This window comes from Oncorhynchus nerka, linkage group LG12, assembly GCF_034236695.1.
Source record: "Oncorhynchus nerka isolate Pitt River linkage group LG12, Oner_Uvic_2.0, whole genome shotgun sequence".
NCBI lineage: Eukaryota > Metazoa > Chordata > Actinopteri > Salmoniformes > Salmonidae > Oncorhynchus > Oncorhynchus nerka.
Genome location: NC_088407.1, coordinates 32,412,819 through 32,435,100, shown reverse-complemented (window position 1 = coordinate 32,435,100; position 22,282 = coordinate 32,412,819). Strand labels below are relative to the sequence as shown.

The window sequence follows — 22,282 nt, the reverse complement described above, 5'->3', positions numbered from 1 at the left end:
ACCTCTCTCATCATCACTCAATGCCTAGGTTTACCTCCACTGTACTCGCACCCTATCATACCCTTGTCTGTACATTATGCCCTGAATCTATCCTACCACGCCCAGAAATTTGCTCCTTTTATTCTCTGTTCCCAACGCACTAGATGACCAGTTCTTATAGCCTTTAGCCGTACCCTCGTCCTACTCCTCCTCTGTTCCTCTGGAGATGTAGAGGTTAACCCAGACCCTGTGTGTCCCCAGGCTCTCTCATTTGTTGACTTCACTGTAACCGTAAAAGCCTTGGGTTCATGCATGTTAACATTAGAAGCCTCCTCTCTAAGTTTGCTATATTCACTGCTTTAGCACACTCCGCCAACCCTGATGTCCTAGCCGTGTCTGAATCCTGGCATAGGAAGGCCACCATAAATTCTGAAATTTCTATCCCCAATTACAACATTTTCCGTCAAGATAAAACTGCTAAAGGGGGCGGAGTTTCAATCTACTGTAGAGATAGCCTGCAGAGTTCTGTCATACTATCCAGGTCTATGCCCAAACAGTTCGAGCTTCTACTTCTAAGTCCTCACTGTTGCTGCTTGTTATAGACCCCCCCTCAGCTCCCAGCTGTGCCCTGGACACCATATGTGAATTGATTGCCTCCTATCTATCGTCAGAGTTCGTACTGTTAGGTGACCTAAACTGGGATATGCTTAACACCCTGGCCATCCTACAATCTAAGCTAGATGCCTTCAATCTCACACAAATTATCAAGGAACCTACCAGGTACAACCCCAAATCCGTAAACATGGGCACCCTCATAGATATCATCCTGACCAACTTGCCCTCTAAATACACTTCTGCTGTTTTCAACCAGGATCTCAGCAATCACTGCCTCATTGCCTGCATCTGTTATGGGTAGGCCTTTCTAAATCGACCTGGCCCTGGTATCCTGAAAGGATATTGACCTCATCCCGTTAGTAGAAGATGCCTGGTTGTTCTTTAAAAGGGCTTTTCTCACCGTCTTAAATAAGCATGCCCCTTTCAAAAAATGTTGAACTAAGAACAGATGTAGCGCTTGGTTCACTCCAGCCTTGACTGCCCTTGACCAGCACAAAAACATCCTGTGGCGTCCTGCACTAGCATCGAATAGTCCCCGCGATATGAAACTTTTCAGTGAAGTCAGGAACCAATATACACAGTCAGTTAGGAAAGGTAAGGCTAGCTTTTTCAAACAGAAAGTTGCATCCTGCAGCACTAATTCCAAAACGTTTTGGGACACTGTAAAGTCCATGAAGAATAAGAGCACCTCCTCCCAGCTGCCCACTGCACTGAGGCTAGGAAACACTGTCACCAACGATAATCAAGAATTTCAATAAGCATTCCTCTACGGCTGGCCATGCTTTCCACCTGGCTACCAACTACGGCCAACAGCTCTGCACCCCCACAGCAACTGGCCCAAGCCCCCCCCCCCCCCCCCTTCACCCTAATCCAGACAGCTGATGTTCTGAAAGAGCTGCAAAATCTGATCCCTACAAATCAGCTGGGCTAGACAATCTGGACCCTCTCTTCCTAAAATTATCTGCTGCCATTGTTGCAACCCCTATTACTAGTCTGTTCAACCTCTCTTTCATATTGTCTGAGATTCCTAAAGATTGGAAAGCAGATGCGGTCATCCCCCTCTTCAAAGGGGGAGACACTCTAGACCCAAACTGTTACAGACCTATATCCATTCTGCCCTGCCTTTCTAAAGTCTTCGAAAGCCAAGTGAACAAACTGATCACCGACCATTTTGAATCCCACCGTACCTTCTTCGCTATGCAATCCGGTTTCCGAGCTGGTCACGGGTACACCTCAGCCACGCTCAAGGTATCTATCATAACCGCCATCGATAAAAGACAGTACTGTGCAGCCATCTTCATCAACCTGGCCAAGGCTTTCGACTCTGTCAATCACAGTATTCTTATCGGCAGACTCAACAGCCTTGGTTCCTCTAATGACTGCCTCGCCTGGTTCACTAACAGAATAATGTGCAAATATCGTGTAACGGGATTCTTCCTGGGAAGGAGAGGAGGACCAAAATGCAGCGTGGTTATGGTTGAACATCCTTAATAAAGATGATAACGTGAACAATATACATAAACAAAACAAGAAAACGTGGAAAAACCGAAACAGTCCTAACTGGTTCAAAACACAGAGACAGGAAACAACCACCCACAAAATACCCCAAAGAATATGGCTGCCTAAATATGGTTCCCAATCAGAGACAACGATAAACACCTGCCTCTGATTGAGAACCACTCCAGGCAACCATAAGACTTTCCTAGACAACTCTACTAAACACAACCCCATAAATCTAATAAACCCCTAGACAAGACAAGACACATAAATCACCCATGTCACACCCTGGCCTAACCAAAATAATAAAGAAAACACAGAATACTAAGGCCAGGGCGTGACATATATCGTAAAATTAAATCAAATCAAATTGTATTTGTCACATGTGCCGAATACAACAGGTCTAGCTAGACCTTACAGTAAAATGCTTACTTACAAGCCCTAACCAACAATGCAGTTTAAAAAAATTACGAATAAGAAATAAAAGTAACAAATAATGAAAGAGAAGCAGTAAAATAACAATAGCGAGGCTATATACAGAGTCAATGTGCGGGGGCACCGGTTAGTTGAGGTAATTGAGGTAATATGTACATGTAGGTAGACTATGCATAGATAATAACAGGAGTAGCAGGAGTGTAAAAGGGGGGGCAATCCAAATAGTCTGAGTAGCATTTGATTAGATGTTCAGGAGTCTTATGGCTTAGTGGAAGAAGCTGTTTAGAAGCCTCTTGGACCGAGACTATTTTGTGTAGATTGTTGACAAAAATTACAATTAAATGCATTTTAATCCCACTTTGTAACACAACAAAGAGTGGAAAAAGTCAAGTGGTGTGAATACATTCCTAAGACACGATCGAAGTGGTCTGGAATAAACATTCTCTCATTACAGTAGGCCTATTTGAGTTGAGGTATAATTTCTGTCTTGGCACTGTTCGTAACATGAGCCTGTGCTGGCTGGCTGTCGGGTTCTTGTCCGTCAATGGGCCATGGCACCAGACTCTCCTAGACAGACCATTTCTCCCCAGGGCCAGTTTGAAACAGAACCAGCTGCACAGTTCACTAAGGCTAGCTGAGATCAGCCACAAGGCCCCCTAGTTTCTGCCAGATGGATGATAAGACTGATTCAGGGTCAGCTATAGCCAGCTTTCAGGTGTGTCATTCAGACAGATGGAGAAGACAGTGAGATATAACGTGAGGCTAAAGGATCACTAGGTCCATCAGGCAAGAATTCTGAATCAGTGTAAGCTAATTGTGTTTAAGAAGTAGCTGCATTGGGGTGGATACTAAGCCTAACTTGTGCCTATGTGGTCGATTGCACTTTAAAGCATAAAAGCTTTTCTAAATTCCAGATATGGGCGATGACATCACAAAGCCTAATACTATAAACCTGCACTTGATATGATAAATACAGTGAAAACAGGATATCCCAAACATGGGCAACGAGAAATGGGAGGAAGTCTAATTTTATGTATTTATGTATTGGTTCTTTGCTATGACTAGAAAGTGGAACAGGCTTGGGCTTATCCTCAACTGCCCTAGTATGGCAGATGACGTTGATGCAATGCATGGTAGTGGAACAACAGTTTAACTATATACTCTCGCCCTCTGGTGGACTAAAGCATTAATTAGAAAGCAATTAGCAATACATGATTATCTGACCAGGCGCACAACCATCATTTGATTTTACACGGAAAGCAAAAACAATCATTAAAATAGATAACAGCTGATATCTTTTAGATATTAAAATGGTAAATTAATCTCAACATATCACACTCATAAGGGCATATTGGTTGTTATTTCACATCAGGTGGAGTGACCCTAGCAGACCAGTGTTTTGTTTTCAACATGAGTTTACATTAACATTGTAGTCAGGGATTGAATTGGGATATCCTATAGGAGCTGACCCCAGAACCACTAAGTCTGAGTGCCAGTCTGTTGATGCCATCAGGCCAACTCCCTGTCACACTCATTGTCATGCATACATGTTAGGCTTGACTGACAGCAATGGAGTAGGCACAAACAGATCTGGGACCAGGCTAAGAATCCCTAGCTTTTTCATCCTTAACTTAATTAGTTCATTAACCACTAACTCAAGGTGGAGGGGAACTCCGTTCCACTCCTCTAAGTAAACCCAAGGGAACATAGACCATAGGCTGCTGTGTCAGTTTGTCCTCTTTAAGGGTTCAAGGTTTTTAATTACACGACCATGATAACGTGACAGAAATGTTTTTCCTTTCAGATGTAGAGAGAGAGCGAGCAATAGTTTCTCTCTGCAGCAAAACAGTCAACTCATGCAAGTTGGACACGTTACCATGGTTCCCAAGGTGGAAGGGACAGGCTGATGCGCTTAGCAACCAGAACAGAAGAGCAGAGAGAAACTCACTGCGAGGCTTATACTAACCTCTCATATCGACTTGTCTACACATATCACAGTACATTTATCTATTGACAGAGCTATTGAGAAAAAGTCAGGGCTAGACGCGTTGTGTCCACCTGAGTGATGGCCTCTGTATACTTTGAAGTAATCCATCCTCGAAGCTGCAGGACTGGGTTCAAATAGAATTTGTTTTCTTTCAAATACTGTCAGCGATTGATTGAGCCTGCCTGGAGTGCTAAATGGACAGGGTTTGCACTTTGGGGACTATTCCATTGGTTCCATTGCACCAGACAAGCTCAATCAAGCGCAAGTAAAACAAAACAAAACAAATGCTGTTGGAGACTGTACTTAAAATAGTCCATGTTAAAAAAAACTAGAATTCTAGCCATCTCTTAATTCCTTTGTTAGTTGTACAGATCTTCAAACAGCACAGCTGGATAAGGCTTCCTTTTAAATTGGGACATCAAAGTGTGTTGTTATTACTCTAATATGGCTTTTGAGCACAGGTGAGAAAAGACTGCAATGAAATCACACAGCTAAACTGGTTGTCTTGTGACAACAATAAATAACTGTGGCGGATAATGTTGGTGATTATGATGGATGCCCTGCCCACCACAATCAACTGTTCATTCTGTTTTGACAGACTTACCCTCCCCAATAGAGATAGTGAATGACATACAGTTGACTCCAGATAAATGCAACAGCTTGGGACTGTTGTGGTAGAGTGTACACAATCAAATTTGTAATTTAATTGAAAATTGTAAAACTGAACTTATCGGAAGTTAGTTGACTGCATTAACAAACTTATCAGGCTCACCGTGACTATCAACCCGACTTACTACGTAGTGGAGAACTAGAAACTGACCAGTTGGTAAGGGGGTATGGACAAGGAAATCCATGTTCAGGACTGATACAGCTCTTCACTGCTCATAGAGAAAGCATTATGCATTAGCTGAGGTACATTAGTGAAAGCAATAAAAAGTCTAGTGTTGCAAAATTCCAGTAACATTCCCAAAATTCTCAGCTTTTCCAGAAATTCTGGTTGGAAGATTCCTGGAATCAGGAAGGAAGAAGCCGGAAAGCTGGGAGTCTTACAACTGGGAGTTCTGGAAAACCTAGGAATTATGGGAAAGTTACAGACATGATGCAATCCCTTAGAAAGACAGACTAAGACAAGAAAGACAAAACGGGCAGAATTACACACAAACAACACAAACGCTACCGAATGACCTCTCACACAGACACAACTATCAGAACTACACAAAAAAGTCAGAATTACTCTGACACAGATGCCACAAGCTTCCCAGAAGCGCAGAGACAAAGCAGCTACCATGCAAGCACAGGTCGGGCAGGAGGTGGAAGACAAACTAAATGAAAGAGATGTATGTAGTGTTAGGGGAAGTTGGAGAAGAAGAGGCATGGAGTAGTAACTGAATTTGAGATCACAAACGTGTAAAAAGACAGATGATGTGATTCCAGGTCTAACATTTATTAGATCTAATCAAGCACAGATACAGAATTAATCGTCATGATCATCTACAACAAGCATCTACAGAGAGAGAGGATATTTCCAGACAGTGTGACACGCAATTCAACAATGATACCGTTCATTTCAAAAGGACCTCTATCATTACTGTTTTTTTTCATCGAGGACTCTATAATTATCAACATCTTGTGAAGAAACTGGTTCAGTTTTCCTTCTATGTATTACCAGGAAAAAATCTGAGCAAAATTGTTGAATTGCATTAGAGGATGGGATGAAAGTAAATACAGCTTTTCAGTTTAAAAATAGTACAGGCAGGTAAGAACAATCATGATCATCTTTTTAAAAATCAATAACACTTTGGTTACGTTCTATCTTGTCTGTAGCTATGTACTGGGTTTAGGACCGTACTCCAATTATACATTCATAATGCCGGCATTGAGCATTTTATTGACATGAAAGGCTGTGACTCATTGAAATCTATTCCAGGTTCTCTATTTGAATCAATCAATCAAACAATTCACACTTGCATGGTAATTCTAGCTCACTACAATTGGTTGCTGTCAAATTATAGTATGTCTATTTTTCATGTATTGTAATGACAACTGTCATGTTGAGTATTACAGCATTACAATATGTAGGCATTATGAAACACGTTTTTATCCACCTGCATCCTCATATAACCTCTGTGGTACAACATTCTAAGATTTACTTTCACCTCAAGTCTCAGTTAAGTTATAAAACCCATCAGTTCAGTGGTGTGTGAATATAAATGTCATTCATTTCAAATATATACATCACTATTTACAATTGAGCGGAACTTACTATTGAAAGTGACCACATAAACAACGCTATCTATGTTCATTAGAAAATATTCAAAGGGGTAAAAATGACTGGGGTACTACTGAGAGAGAATACATTTTCAGTTGTAAATAAAGTGCATTGAAGTCAGTATAAAAGGAGTTGTCGTTGGAGGTCAGGTCACCCTCAGACACACACACAATCACAAACTCTCACACACACACAAACACATACACGCACACACACACCAACACACTTATGCATAGTCACACTGGGGAAATACCTGAGCTTGACTGGCCATTCCCACCACCATCATGGAAGGAGTTGGCGCATGGCGAAGGAGGGAGGAAGTTGCCCTCGTGGGACAGCAGCGCAGGGGCCAACAAGGTGCTGTTGGGGCTGGTGATGTCTCCCTCGCCCACCAGGGTCAGGTCAGCGTGGGTGTCTTCCTCCAGTGTCCTGAGGGCCGGGCCTCTAGACTCCGAGGGGCGGGGGATGGGTGAGAGGGCGGCGCTGAAGGGGGGACGGGGAGGCGGGGTGGGGGTAGAAGCGCCCGGCGCCCCGCAGCTGGGTGAGGGTGTCCGTTGGTGCTGCTGAGGGAGGAGTCCAGGCTCTCAGAGCGCAGGCTGGCATTGAGGGGGCCACGGGCGGGGGCACCGCCAACCCCGTTCTCCCTGCCAGCCCCCTGGCGCTGTTTGATGGAGGTGGGTGTGGAGCAGGCCATGTCTAAGGAGGCAGTGGAGGGGGGGCCGGAGGTTAACCGCAGGAAGTCAGGTAACTCCAGGTCCTCTTTGTTCAGGAGGCCTCTCTGGTCATTTCTCCGGTTGCTCTGCGCCCGGCTCAGGAGCTCAAAGAATTCTAAAGAGAGAAAGCAGTAGAGTTACTTCATATTCCTTTAACTAGGGTTGTAGGCCGTGACGGGGAGAACCATGGGGCGGAGCACAATTGGCCCAGCGTCGTCCAGGTTAGGGGAGGGTTTGCCCGCCCGGGATGTCCTTGTACCATTGCGCACTAGCGACTCCTGTGGCGGGCCGGGCGCAGTGCACGCTGACACGGTAGCCAGGTGTACGGGTTTTCTCCAACACATTGGTGCGGCTGGCTTCCGGGTTAAGTGGGCATTGTGTCAAGAAGTAGTGCGGCTTGGTTGGGTTGTGTTTCGGAGGAAGCACGGCTCTCGACCTTCGCCTCTCCCAAGGGAGTTGCAGTGATAAGACACGACTGTAACTACCAATTGGATACCACGAAATTGGGGAGAAAAAAAGGGGTATAAAAAAAGAGGGGGAAAAATATATATATAATAATATGGTTGCAAAATTCAAGTAACTTTCCCCCAAAAAATTCCAGAAAGGAAAGTTACCATCATTTTGCAACCCTATCTAAAACCCTCACAAAGAACAAGAAAATAGGTCAAATAAAAAGGGGATTAGATCATTTAACGTGCACAGTACACAGTCCCAAGCTGCACTGACAGATAACCATGAAGGTTGAAGGATTCTTTTACAGCTGGTGTTAGTGACGCGGCGAAGCAAAGCTCAGAGAAGCAACAGAACGTTAGAAAAAGAGGGGGATTTACCTTCAGCTTCATCTATATTAATCTTTTTCGGCTTTCCCTTTTCCGCAGGGAGCGACGGATCTGGTCCGCTTGCCTTTCCTGACGACCTGTCATCTCCCTGCAGACGCAACAATAACAACGCACTCCATTAAGGGGGTGAGGGAGGAGGTTGTGCATGCCCTGTACTAACACCACTACAACACATCCTGGGTAGATTGACTTAAGTGTTCGCACCTGTGCCCTGTTATTAACTATAGGAAACACAAAAAACAACCATAAAACACGAGCGTGTGGTCTCTTTGATGCTTGTTGTTTCTTTTTACGCTTCTTTTATGCTTAGTAAATCCCTATGAGACAAGGTCGGATCGCAACTACAAAGGTGACCTGGAGGCTGAACTATAAAGTGGGAGGTCAGCCAGGGTTCAAGTCAGCTACAGCCAGCATTTAAGGAAGAAACAACATGACAAAGAGCCAGGAACAAAGTAGAGTAGAGCACTTGAGCAATTATTATGTGACATTAAATTGTTAAGAAGCAGCTTAGCAGGGGAGTTACAGCACATTTAGAAATTCAAGGATACTTGAGAAAGTGAAAACAGGAATAAAGGAGGAGGATGATGGTGGTCTCCTTACTGTTGCAGAAAGACTCTTGGTGGTCAATGATGGCGGATGTGCTTTCAAGGAACCTGACTTGGACTTAGAGTCTATAGAGAGAAAAAAACAACAGTGAGGTAAATAGGAGCCAATGAATCATCCCACATGTCCTCCATCACTCTGATATCTTTGTTTATCACTGGAAGTCAGTGGGAACAAAACAGGACATTGATTACAAGAGCTGTTTGAATTCCTGGAAACAGACAGGCTGAAGCACCAGTCCAACATTGGAGGAATTGGATTGGATTTCTCAAGCCACTATCTTGGTGGCTGTTTGGGGGGTTTGAGTGTTTGTGCTGTATAGCCAACTAATGTTTGTTCGTTTGTCATGCCAAATCAATGACCATAGGACTTGGCAAGACAAACAGATCTGGGATCAGGCTAGGTCACTGTAGGCGTTATCTCTGAGATGGAATGTTGGCTTACTTCATTATCTGTCTATCATCTGCGTTTTAGTGCATGTTTTGGTGTTCGGTGTGATGGGCTGTCTTACCTTTCCCTGAGGCAACAGGGTCTGCTCTCTCCAATACCACACGCAGGCCATCCAGACTGGATATGGGCGCCCCCAGGTCTAGGGGCTCCGTTTCTCCACTCTGTCAAAACACAACACAAAGTTTTAGCAGTCGTCATGCTCATAGGGGGCACATGGCCCCTCAGATTTGTCCTGTTTATATACACGATATATACACAAAAGTATGTGGACACCTGTTCAAATGAGTAGATTCGGCTATTTCAGCCACACCCATTGCTGACAGGTGTATAAAATCGAGTACACCGACATGCAATGTCCATAGACAAACATAGTCAGTAGAATGGCCTTACTGAAGAGCTCAGTGACTTTCAACTTGGCATCGTCATAGGGCACCACCTTTCCAACAAGTCAGTTCGTCAAATGTATGCCCTGCTAGAGCTGTCCTGGTCAACTGTACGGGCTGTTATTGGGAAAGAGCGACAACGGCTCAGTTGCGAAGTGGTGGCCACAAAACTTCACAGAACTGGACAGTCGAGTGCTGAAGCGCGTAGCGCGTAAAAATAGTCTGTCCTCTATTGCAACACTCACTACCGAGTTCCAAACTGCCTCTGGAAGCAACGTCAGCACAATAACTGATCGTCAGGAGCTTCATGAAATGGGTTTCCGACCAGCAGCAAACAAGCCTAAAATCACCATGCGCAATGCCAAGCGTCAGCTGAAGTGGTGTACAGCTTGGACTCTGGAGCAGTGGAAACGCGTTCTCTGAAGTGATGAATCATGCTTCACAATCTGGCATTCCAACAGACTAATCTGGGTTTGGTGGATGCCAGGAGAATGCTACTTGCCCCAATGCATAGTGCCAACTTTAAAGTTGGAATAATGGTCTGGGGATGTTTTTCATGGTTTGGGCTAGGTCCCTTTGTTCCAGTGAAGGGAAATCTTAATGCTACAGCATACAATGAAGAATGACATTCTAGACGATTCTATGCTTTCAACTTTGTGGCAACAGTTTGTGGAATGCCCTTTCCTGTTTCAGCATGACAATGCCCCCATAACACAAAGCGAGGTCCATACAGAAATGGTTTGTCGAAATTGGTGTGGAAGAACGTGACTGGCCTGCACAGAGCCCTGACCTCAACCCCATCGGACACCTTTGGGATAAATTGGAATGGCCACTGCGAGCCAGGCCTAATCCCCCAACATCAGTGCCCAACCTCACTAATGCTATTGTGGCTAAATAGAAGCAAGTCCCAGCAACAGTGTTCCAACATCTAGTGGAATGTCTTCCCAGAAGAGTGGAGGCTGCAAGAGGGGGACCAATTCCATATTAATGGTAATGAAATGAAATGTCTACATACATTTAGTCATGTAGTGTATCTTTTTTTTTCTCTGTAATACTACTAGCCACTTGGCAAATTTATGGAGTTGACTTTAGCTAGCCCAAATATGTTTGCAATCTCCCAACATCATAACTACCTACCAAGAAGCCATTTCAGGCTATCAATCAAGTTAGAGTATCTAGCTTGTCTATCTTAGCTGGCATGCCTGCTGGTAAGGTTGGTAGACTTTAGAAAAGCAAACAATATCTAAATGTACTCACACTCCTTTCTATCTTTTACCCAGATTTGAGCAGAGAAGCATATTTTGTTTCTTTAAAAAAATAACCAACAGTCAGGATGATAGAGACAGCTGAAGAGGTATGCTTAGCTATGCAGAAAAATATACATATTTTTGACACAGAATTAAGCATAATGATTATGGCTCTAGATTGCAGGAAAAATCTGACCATATCCGGACTACCCCCAGCCATCCTCACATACTAGGTGCACGATGTTCCTGTGTCACGTGACCATGATGCCTTATTGACATGTCAGACAAGCAAGTTGCCACTTTAGCGTATCGTCACAACTTCTGTGTACTATCATTAACTGTGTAAGATATGGACGCCTTCGCTCCATTTAGAATGTGGCTTTCAGCTTACTATGTAATCAGTAACATGGGCAGCCGCCCAGGGCGGCACGGGGCGCCCACACAATTTCTTGGGGAATGATGACATTTGCGGTTTTCTATCGCTCATTTACACATCACGTCAATGATATCATGTCACCGTGTGGGACTGTGGGTCAATTAACCTTGTCGGAGTGGGCGCCCTGATTCTAGTTTGTGAGCTAGGCAGGCTACTGCCTGGGAAGGTCTCCCACTCAGAAGTACGAGATGGGGAGGGGGCAGGTTGACCTCAGGTCTCCCCACTGGAAGCCCGAGGTAGGGGGAGCGGGGAAATATATCAAATTGCGCACCTCTAACGTTGTACAGTACTAATGCAATTAGTAAAATCAGTCACACTACGAAAAGCTACCAAATAAACCACAATTCCTTCATAATACTGTGAATATATAGTTTCACAGACATATTGTTGCATTTTTTCTGGTTTGTGCAAAATCATTAAGAATAATATAAAACCAATCTGCACACCACCAAGGTGAATTGGTTTAGTCTTGACTCTTGGTTGACAGTGTTGGGGGATGGGTAATGTATTGATGCTCGAGTGTCAAATCAACACAAATTTGTTTGTGTCTTTGTTACTTCTTTTTGATATTTATGAGTCTTATTTTTTTATATATATTTGTATATATTTTTATATTTATATAGTTTGAAATGTTATGATTATTTGTGTGTGTGTGTGGGGGGGAGGCAAAGGGAGCCAAACAAGCTAGAACCGCCACTGTGTGTAATAGTAGGGTAATGCTTGGAAAACCACCTCAGGACAAAATAAACCAACTAACTGGCAAGGATTTGGAAGAGAAGGGAGTCCTTCTACTCCCCTTCACCCTGCATGTTTTAGGAGTGTCGTCATTCATAATTATAGCCCTCTCTCTTTGTATCTTCAGAGGCCGTTTGAGTCAGAATGAGCCAACTACCCAGCAACATTTGAAGAGGATGCGGTTCCTTCCCTCTTCCAAGCCAATGAGACTCCACCCAGTGACATTGTCATCTTTTACATGCTCTACAGAAGATTGGTTGGACACACAGCTGCAAACAGAAAATATTGAGGCGACCCAGCCAGTCACCGACATACTATTTTGGCCACCAGATCCTTGAGGTGGAGGCCGTATTTCGCCACGACGGGACGCAGGACTTCGGTGACGGGTTTGGTGGGTTTGGCCTTCAAACCTACGGAGCGATTAATGGGTACCAGGTCCAATCTAAAAATAGAGGGAAAATAAATATGCAGATACTTTCTGTAACATCATCATATGATTTTCTTCAGATTCTACTGGGAGGAATGCAGGTGCAAAGAGTTATTTTAAAGTTCACATTGTTGAATAAAAAGGGGGAATGAGAGAGAGAAAGAGAGAGAGATGTGGAGACAAAGATGTAGGGAGGTAGAGATGAATATTTTACCTGAATAGAGTGCGTTTTTCCATTCTGAGGTTCCGTGCACTGAGGGTCATGCAGTCTTGGTCCAGCACCAAAGGCTAAAAAGAATAAAAACAACATGAAAACCTACTTACAAAGACATGAAGCGATGCCTTACTAAAACAATAATGTATGGCATTAAACAGACGCTTTTATCCAAAGTGACTTACAATCATGTAAGTAACATGATGTATTAAGTGGAACTAACCACTTAATACATCAATGGATCTGCATTATTTCACTCTAAATCGGCTTTTCTTAAAGTGGGTTGCGGTGTGTCAGAGAAAATGTATAATTATTTCATTAATTACTGGAATTGATTTGGCCAAGTGCATCTGCGCTCTCTGCTCAGTTTGGCAGCTTACCGGTTTACCAGATCTTTTTCTGCAGTTTCTTGAAGATCACTCAGTGACCCACAAGCTGCAGCGCTGTTGTTCAAGCCACTGACTTGATATTCCCACTCTCCATCATTCACCCCTGTCATGAAATGGACTCATGCTAGCCACAAGTTCTGACTGAGCTCAATCGTCATGAAACGCATATACAGCTATGAGTTTCTCTGTCTTTCATACAAACTTATAACAAGGAGTCCCCACAATGTGTTTTGTGTGTGGAAGTACGTAGTAATGAGTCTCTCATAACGAACAAATTAATAAAACGACACATCCTGACCAAACATCCATAGCAGGATGGTAAACCCAGGGAGTTCTTTCAGACCAGGGCTTAATGCTTCAGGAAACAGTGCTTCAATATGGAAAAGTAAGTCAACGAGCAAGGCATTGTTGTCATTTTATAACCGGTGATGATAAGCAGAAATAAGGGAGTACTCTCTCTCATGGTAGTAGATGTGAGTTTCTCTTTCAAACAATCCCCTGGCCTTGTAACGTTACACAGCTAATAGCTAACGTTAGCCAAAGCAAGCTAGCTACTGATAGTGCAACCCTAGTAACAATACAGATGAAGATGAAACATTATCAGGCCTACTGTACATTTTACTGTAGAAATGATTGTTGAAAACAAGTCTAGGCTGAAACTGTTGCTGTTAAAATACAATTAATCATTTTTTATTCTGAACTGGAATAAACTGATTGAAGCAATATGCCTTTTGAGGCAAACACTCACACATTTCTGGGTTGCTCATCAACAGCAGGAAGTGGTCAACTGCCTGACTGAGAAAGCAGTAGATGTTCTGGTCCAGTTTGGCACCACATACCTATGCGAGTCAGGTTTCTCAACTCTGACATACTTAAAAAACAAGTACAGAAAGAGTTTCAAGGCTGAGCATGACCTCAGTGTTGTACTGTCAAAAACAGAGCCCAGAATAGACATGCTTGTTGAAAACTTCAACCAGCCACACACCTCTCATTAGGACTGTGTGTATGTGTGTGTTTTCTGGTCTACATCTGTGTGATGTGATCAATCAGTTTATTCCAGTTCAGATTAAAAAATATGTATTGTATTTTAACAGCAACAGTTCCAGCCTAGACATTCTTTCAACAATAATTTCAACAGTAAGATGTACAGTAGGCCTGATCATTTTTCTTCGGTACTGTTACTTACGGCTGCACTATCAAAAAGCCTGTGTGTGTGTTCTGTTATTCATCTGTGTGATGTGATCAGTCAGTTTATTCCCGTTCAGAATTAAAATGATTTATTATATTTTAACAGCAACAGTTTCAACCTAGAAAGATACGTAAGAGAGTTTTTAATGGGGGAAAATAAACATGAATATATTTTTAGATGGATATTTAATTTCATTGTTATTTGTTTTTGTCTATATTGCATTTGTTTTAGGCATAAGGGCAATGAAATGTACTGATATTTATATATGGTTGCATATTTTCCTAAGCTTGGGTCCCAGGAAAAACACAGAATTTCTAACTTGGGTCCCAGGCTGAAAAAGTTTCAGAACCCCTGCTCTACATCCACATTGAGATGCACAGTAAGGGAAACAGTAACTGTGCTGGGAACCATCGTGAGTTTGACTCACCTTCTCTCCTCCCACCAGGAAGAGGTCTACGGCAGCCATGTTGATGCGGAGGCTCTGACAGAGGTCCCGGAGAACCTCCCTGATTGTGGCCCCCGGCCGCAGGGTCACAGAGGAACACGAGCCGTCCGGCAGGGTCATGCTGCAGATCTTGGAGCACTCCCTTACCCTCTCCCACACCGGCACAGAGTGACGATTGTCCCCCTGCATGGGAATACCATGACAAACCATAGTCAGAGATGATAGAACTCAACGGAAGCAAGAGAAAATACCAAGAGCTAAAACTGCAACCACAACAGTGTCTTTATGTTTTGTATGTAGTGTTTGATGTTCGACCTGCCTGCAAACCAAATTTCCCTGTGGGATAATAAAAACAAAATTGAACGTCTGAACCTTGAAATGAAACCCCTTCAACTCATGTAACATACAGTATAACAACTGTAACCATCCAGACAAAGGTATACCCAAATCCCTTGTCAAGCAGAATTTCTGCAAACATGCCACAAAACTAACAGAGTCAGGATCTGTGTAACTGATGCTCCTACTACAGAACTATCTTGGTTCCGTGTTGCCATGGTGACTTGGCCTGGCCTTGCAGCAGGATCTTACCTCGGTTTTGCCCGTTGAACAGGAAGTGGCCAGCTCCAGACTAGCACCCGAGGACAAGGAACCCTGTGATTCCCTCCGACCGTTGCTGCCCCAGGAATCTACCCAACAGAAGAAGGACAGTGAGGCCACAGTTAGGATACAACTCATTCCACAATTAATATCCATGCATCATCACACCACAACTACACATAAAACTCACTGACTTCTAAACTTGAAATATTGTTAATCATCAGGTATCTGATGGAAGGGCCACAGGAGGAATGTATATGGTTGCGGTCACTGACAAGGGTGGAGAGCTTTAGATTAGTGAGGAATGGGGGCTGAGGTCGGGTCAGGTCACATTAAGGGAGAAGGAACAGTTTATTACCAACATCACTTAACTTTCTGCCTATCAATAACAAATGTAAAGCACACAATGCAGTGCTGTGTATTGCCCGACCAAAGACCTACCACCATAATGCATGACAGAAAGCTTTATGCCAATATTGAAATCCAACACAAGAAGTTTCCTCACGGGGGGGAAAGGTATTTGAATTGAATACATAGGATTAACTCCTTATGACTTATTCTATGACTGAGAGTTGCTCACCAATGTTGATTTCTCCAATGTCCTTTTTCTTGGGTCCCTTCCCAAAGCTCCGGTTCCGGGACCAAGAGAAGAAGATGCCCCGTTTCTTATGCTCATCGTGCTCGTCTCCGGGTTCCTCAGTCAGTGACCTCCCTGACTTCTGGTTCCTGGCCTCCTATTGTACAACAAAACAACCAGTTCAAACAACCTGTATAACACCTGGGTTGATACATGAGTGCATACCATAGAAAGCCATTTGCCATGGAAAATATCTAGCAGCAGAAAATGTTTTCCAATGGAAATAGAGTTTCTTATTGGACAAGTTCATGTAGTGCCTCCTTGTTTTGGTCTGTTTTCTCCCTTTTGGTACCTTGTGAATACGACCCTGATGTTTTGAAGACTAACAAACTCATATACTGGCTACAACACAAAATGTGATCTCACAGGCGAGTTACACAATCACCTAAAGTGGTTACTAAGACAATACCAGATGCCCTTTTGGCTGTTATGGGTACTATGGTACAAGGCGGGTACCTTATTCGGTGTGGAGTGGCCGGAGCTGGCACTGTGCTTGGAGGGAGCGGGGCTACAGGGGATCTGGTAAGGGTCGGGTAATGGTCGTCCCTCCACCTCGGCCAGCATGCACTCCTGGTACAGGCCAGACTTGAGGAACCTGGAGTAGCTGTCAAACTTCATCAGGTTGAAGATCTACAGAAAACAATAGGGAGAGAAAATGATCTTGTCTTGTGAAGGGTCACAAATGTTTATGACAGGTGTTATGGCATATGTCATAACAGCTATGATTCGGTCACGTTTGTAACATTGTACAGACCTAAAACAACATTGTAACGGCCTGGGAGTGTGTGTGGGGGGTGTATGCTAGTTTGTGTTTGGTCCTGAAGCACAATAGCCCTTTTGGAAACAGGCAGATGGTTGAAAAAAACGACACTGGGCATAAAACATTTTGTACTGGAGTAAAGCAGTAAAAGAACATTCACACATAGCACTGAATCATAACAATGCTCAAGCAGCGCAGCCCTGCAGTTGACACTGTGCTGCTCCTAGCTGTGTGTGTGTTCTTGGTTTTACTATCTTTGTGGGGACCGTAAAACAAGGAAAATTCAGACAAGTGGGAACATTTTGCTGGCCCACTCAAGGTAATGGGCTATTTTAGGCTTGGGTTAGGGGTTAATGTTAGGGTATAACATATAGTAGGCAGTTGGTCCTCTCACCTGTAACTGCTGAGCCTTGAACATGTTTGGACATGGGGAGGTGAGGACGTCATCAGCCAGTTGGGCCTGACTGTCGATGTTGACCGGCGTGGTAGCCTTACTGGACAGGAAGCTGTTGTAAATCTCCCCCGCCCTCTGGGATAACTGGGGAGGAGAGGAAGAGGTTTTATAAACACACACAACCATGACATAACCCAGTGATATAAAGGGGAATGGTTTTTAACTTTAAGCCATGATCAACCCTCACAACGGAGGGATTTTTCTATCCAGTCCATGACATCTAAAACCTATATGGACTTCTGAACTGGACTAGATAGGAAAGTATAGTTTGGTCTTGGTGTTGAGTAAGGGGAATAAGCTTACCTGCTTTTTGTCTGTTGCAGGTACCTGACTGAAGTATTCACAGGCCTGCCAGAACAAGATATTCTCCTCACTGAATTCCTTTTTGAGGAATTCCTGCGGAGACACAAGCCACAGCTTTATCACACTTGCAATAAGCCTGGAAAATGTTATGGTTGTGTTGATTGGCTATATAGTTAACAATTGCTTCTATTCCACAGAAGATAATGTTTTCATGTCTAATTAGCTTCGTATTGATTTAATCCAACAGAATGGACAATCAGAGAGTTAACTGTAACATTTCATAACATGCAAACTAAAACTCAATTTCCCAGTTGTTGATTAACTGTAAAGCGTTCTGCTAATTCTATCCCACAGAACACGTTTGGATGCCTGAGGTAGACGAGTATTGATTTCAGCTAACAAATTGAGAATGAGAGAGATAATTAACTGTTCATTTCGTTGAATTTCAGATCACATAACTAAACTAAAACTCCCAGTGAACTAAAATGTGTTCTTTACTGTACGTACTGAGAAGTAGCAGACGCCAATGGGGTCCTGGAGCAGGCGCTCGAAGCAGGCAGCCCAGCTGGCCACCCGGCGCTCTGACAGCCTCTTGTGGCTGCCGGCGCCGGGCAGACTGCTGTTGCTGTTCAGACTGCTCTGGCTGCAGCAGCCCTGGAGCTGCACACCACCACCATAGTCTGGAGAGAGAAAAGGGGTAGAAAAAATGGTTAGGATGTGTACCTAACTCACTAAAAGAGGCAATAATAAATCCTCTCCTGAAAAAGCCAAACCCGGAACATTTAAAAACTTAAATCGGCCTATATCAAATTTCCCATTCCTCTCGTAAAAATAAAAAGCTGTTGCTCAGCAACTCACTGCCTTTCTGAAGACGAATTCCTCAAGGTTCTGTTTTAGGACCACTATTGTTTTCACCATATACGCTACCTCTTGGTCATTCGGAAACACAATGTCAACTTCTATGCAGATGGCACACAGCCAGCTGTACATTTTAATGAAACACGGTGAAGCCCCGAAATTGCCTATCCTGGAAGCCTGTATCAGACATAAGGAAGTGGATAGCGGCAAATGTTTTGCTTTTAAACACGGACAAAACAGAGATGCTAGTTCTAGGTCCCAAGAAACAAAGAGACCTGCTGCTTTTGTCACTTCAAGATTAGACTACTGCAATGCTCTACTATCCGGCTTTCGGGATATAGCACTAGTTCAGCTAGTGCTAAATACGGCTGCTAGAATCTTGTCTAGAAGCAGAAAATTCAATCATATTACTACAGTGCTAGCCTCTGGCTTCCTGATTTCAAGGTTTTACTGCTAAGCTACAAAGCATTACATGGACTTGCTACTGCCTATGTCTCTGATTTGGTCCTGCCGTACATATGCTACGGTCACAAGACATAGGCCTCCTTATTGTTCCTAGAATAGCTAAGCAAACAGCTGGAGGAAGGGCCTTCTCCTATAGAGCTCCATTTTTATGGAATGGTCTGTCAATCCATTTGAGTGATGCAATCTTTAGGTCTTTACTGCTAAGGTGAACGGCAAGGCACTGGAGTGACGAAACACACTTGCTGTCTCTGCCTGGCCCGACTCCTCTCTCTCTCTCTCCACCGGGATTCTCTGCCTCTGATTGTATTACATTGGCTTGCTAGTGCTCTCCCATGCCGTCCCTAGGAGGGGTGGCTCTCTCCGGGGATTTCGTCGGACGGGGCCACAGTACCCCCCCCCAGCCACAGTATCTATGCTGCAATAGTCTATGTGCGGGAGGGCTAGGGTCAGTTTGTCCTATCTGGTATAATTCTCCTGTCTTATCTGGTGTCCTGTGTGATCTTTAGTATGCTCCCTGTAATTCTCCTATCTCTCTCTTTCCCTTCCCGGAGGACCTGAGACCTGCCTGACGACTCTTGGCTGTCCCCATCCCCAGTCCACCTGGTTGTGCTGCTGATCCAGTTTCTGCTGTTCAGCCTGCGACTATGGAACCCTGACCTGTTCAACGGACGTGCTACTTTCTCCCGGACCTGCTGTTTCGACCTTCTCCCTCCCTCTCACACCTGATGTCTCAACCTATGAATGCTCGGCTATGAAAAGCCAACTGACATTGACTCCTGAGGTGCTGACCTGTTGCACCCTCTATAACCACTGTGATAATTATTTGACCCTGCTGGTCATCTATGAACGTTTGAACAACTTGAAGAACAATCTGGACTTAATTGCTATGAACTCTTATAATCTCCACCGGGCACAGCCAGAAGAGGACTGGCCACCCCTCTGAACCTGGCTCCTCTTTAGGTTTCCTCCTAGGTTCCTGCCTTTCTATGGAGTTATTCCTAGCCACCACGCTTCCACATCTGCATTGCTTGCTGTTTGGGGTTTTAGGCTGGGTTTCTGTATAAGCACCTTGTGACATCTGCTGATGTAAAAGAGCTTCATAATTACATTTGATTGATTGATTGATTGGTTAGGGGAAAAGGGGTTAGTGACAGTGACTGCTCTGACAACAACAGCCCTTATAGTGCTGCAACCCACCACCATTATATTGCACCCTGCCACCATCGTCTACAGCAGAGGTAATTCAGGGACACACACGGGGGGACATGATCACTATACTCTAAAAGACGGGAGACGAGGCTATTACTCTAGATCTTTACAAACACCCAAAAGAAGGGAATAGCTTCGGAGCTGTGGAATCTAGACAACTAGGCTGAGTACTTCTAAGGACTCACAGTTAGTACTTGCTATCATGGCACCAGATGGCAATTTCATGGCTGTAAGTCCCACCAATCAGAGAAAGCACAATAGCAAAAACACAAAAGGAAGACTACAGGGTATGTTACCAAAATGCCTCTGAATGGTCAATGTCAGACAAGACAAGTGTTCACGATCTGCCACGGCTAACAACATTGAGGAATTTGAATAGCCTCTGTTGGGAGTTCTCTGAAAACACTACACTGAGAATAATCGAAGATGAATCCATAGCCTCCAGCACCAAGGTATCTAAGCATGCAGAAGCACAGGAGGAATTACAAATAGATGTAGTTTCAATTGAGGTTTATCAAGCAACGTTTCTTAATGCTATTGCAAATATTACATTACGTTGGACACCAAATCATGACTGTTCGTAACTGACTACTTTACAATGCTGTGAGTAATTTCACGGCATGCAGTCTAACTATAGCATCTCATGCCTTTGTTAGCCAATTCACCCAGCTGAATCAGTACATGTGCCAACAGAGGCATAAAACAAGCTGATTTTGCAGATCATTACATCTAAAGACGCAAGAGTCGTATTCCATTTTCTATCGCGGCAATCAATTTGTCCCAGACACTTGTTTATATTTTTATTTCAACTCTGCCAATTGACCTCGGTGACATTATATTTGGTTTGGAGTTGACAAGATATTTGGTTTGGAGTTAGCTGTATTAGATTCGGGTGTTGGGAAAATTGTGTTTGCCAGCAGAGAGAAAATATGGGGCCTGTGTTGCTTTGTTAATGAGATGGTTTTCAGGGTAAATAGCATAGGGTGTCTGACCCAAAACCTCAGAAAATACGGTAAGCAGCGGCAACGCCGAAACTCCATTGACCGTGGCGTTCAGCAAAAATTATTAAACGTCTGTGAAATGGGGAACAGACAGCAAACACCAAAGCCCAAACCCTAAAACCCCTGCACAAGCGCCTTTCGTTAGTTGTAAATAAATAGGTTGACATCATATTCTGTGTGCCTGTTTTATTCAATAACTTGAACTTGTAATAAAAAAGAAACCGGAAACCGAGAAAGTCGCATTCTAAACAAATGCACACAAAAGTGACCATTATTGTTCTACAAAAGGGTCTACACTCTTAGAAAAAAGGTGCTATCTAGAACCAAAATGGGTTCTTTGGCTGTCCTCAAAGGATAACCACTCTTAGTTCCAGGTAGAACCCTTTTGGTCACAGGTAGAACCCTTTCCACATGGAACCCAAAATAGTTCTACCTGGAACTAAGAGCCGCAGAACCCTTCTTGAAACCCTTTTTTTGTAAGAGTGTATGGCGGGACAAAATGTCCCATTTGTTCTGGGGCTTGTTTAGGAACTCTTAGTTGAACTTAATTTAAAACTAATTTGGTCAGTTAGTTACAGCTATTACATACAGCTGCAAGCAACAAATCTATTTGCTGTGTTTTGATATCACAGATAAAGTAGCTAAATGTCAGAATGGGTGTAATGAAAAGAAAAGATAAATGTACTCACCAGCATCTGAGGAAGCAGTCGACTGAAAGAGAACAGAGAGAGACATGAGTGAGAAGCTGCCCTCATGTCCTCCTCCTGCTCTGAGGCAAGGAACAACTGGAGCCTGAGAAACAGTGTCTCTCCAGACATCCCACCAGTGTGCGTGTGTGTGTGTGTGTGTGTGTGTGTTACTGCAAGGGGAGGGGCCCTGTTCTCTAATCAGGGGCCATTAATGTAGGGATGTGGGTGGACCAAGGGCCTCTGCACACACAGCTGTTCACACCCCAAGATCGTGGCCCGCCCCTCACCACACACATTCACCACCTACGACTCACAAGTCTTGAACACACTAGAACATACTCAGAGAAAGAACGAGAGACACACACAGACAAACACACACACACTCTATTTCACACACACAGACACAAAGACCAAGAAGTAGCACAATCCCTCTTGCTGGTGTCATGATCAGATCAGA

General features: G+C 43.8%; 1 protein-coding gene across 1 annotated transcript in view; it reads right to left on the bottom strand.

The window, feature by feature from the left end:
• Positions 1 to 22,282, bottom strand: part of LOC115138133 (regulator of G-protein signaling 12-like) — a 69,847-nt gene that overhangs the window by 9,592 nt on the left and 37,973 nt on the right. Inside the window, 15 exon segments of the mRNA XM_029674644.2 lie at positions 7,036 to 7,272; positions 7,275 to 7,610; positions 8,326 to 8,422; positions 8,935 to 9,005; positions 9,449 to 9,548; positions 12,504 to 12,630; positions 12,830 to 12,903; positions 14,835 to 15,035; positions 15,441 to 15,538; positions 16,030 to 16,183; positions 16,543 to 16,716; positions 17,241 to 17,384; positions 17,604 to 17,696; positions 18,111 to 18,283; positions 21,826 to 21,847. Coding sequence (XP_029530504.2) covers positions 7,036 to 7,272; positions 7,275 to 7,610; positions 8,326 to 8,422; positions 8,935 to 9,005; positions 9,449 to 9,548; positions 12,504 to 12,630; positions 12,830 to 12,903; positions 14,835 to 15,035; positions 15,441 to 15,538; positions 16,030 to 16,183; positions 16,543 to 16,716; positions 17,241 to 17,384; positions 17,604 to 17,696; positions 18,111 to 18,283; positions 21,826 to 21,847 — 2,101 coding nt within the window.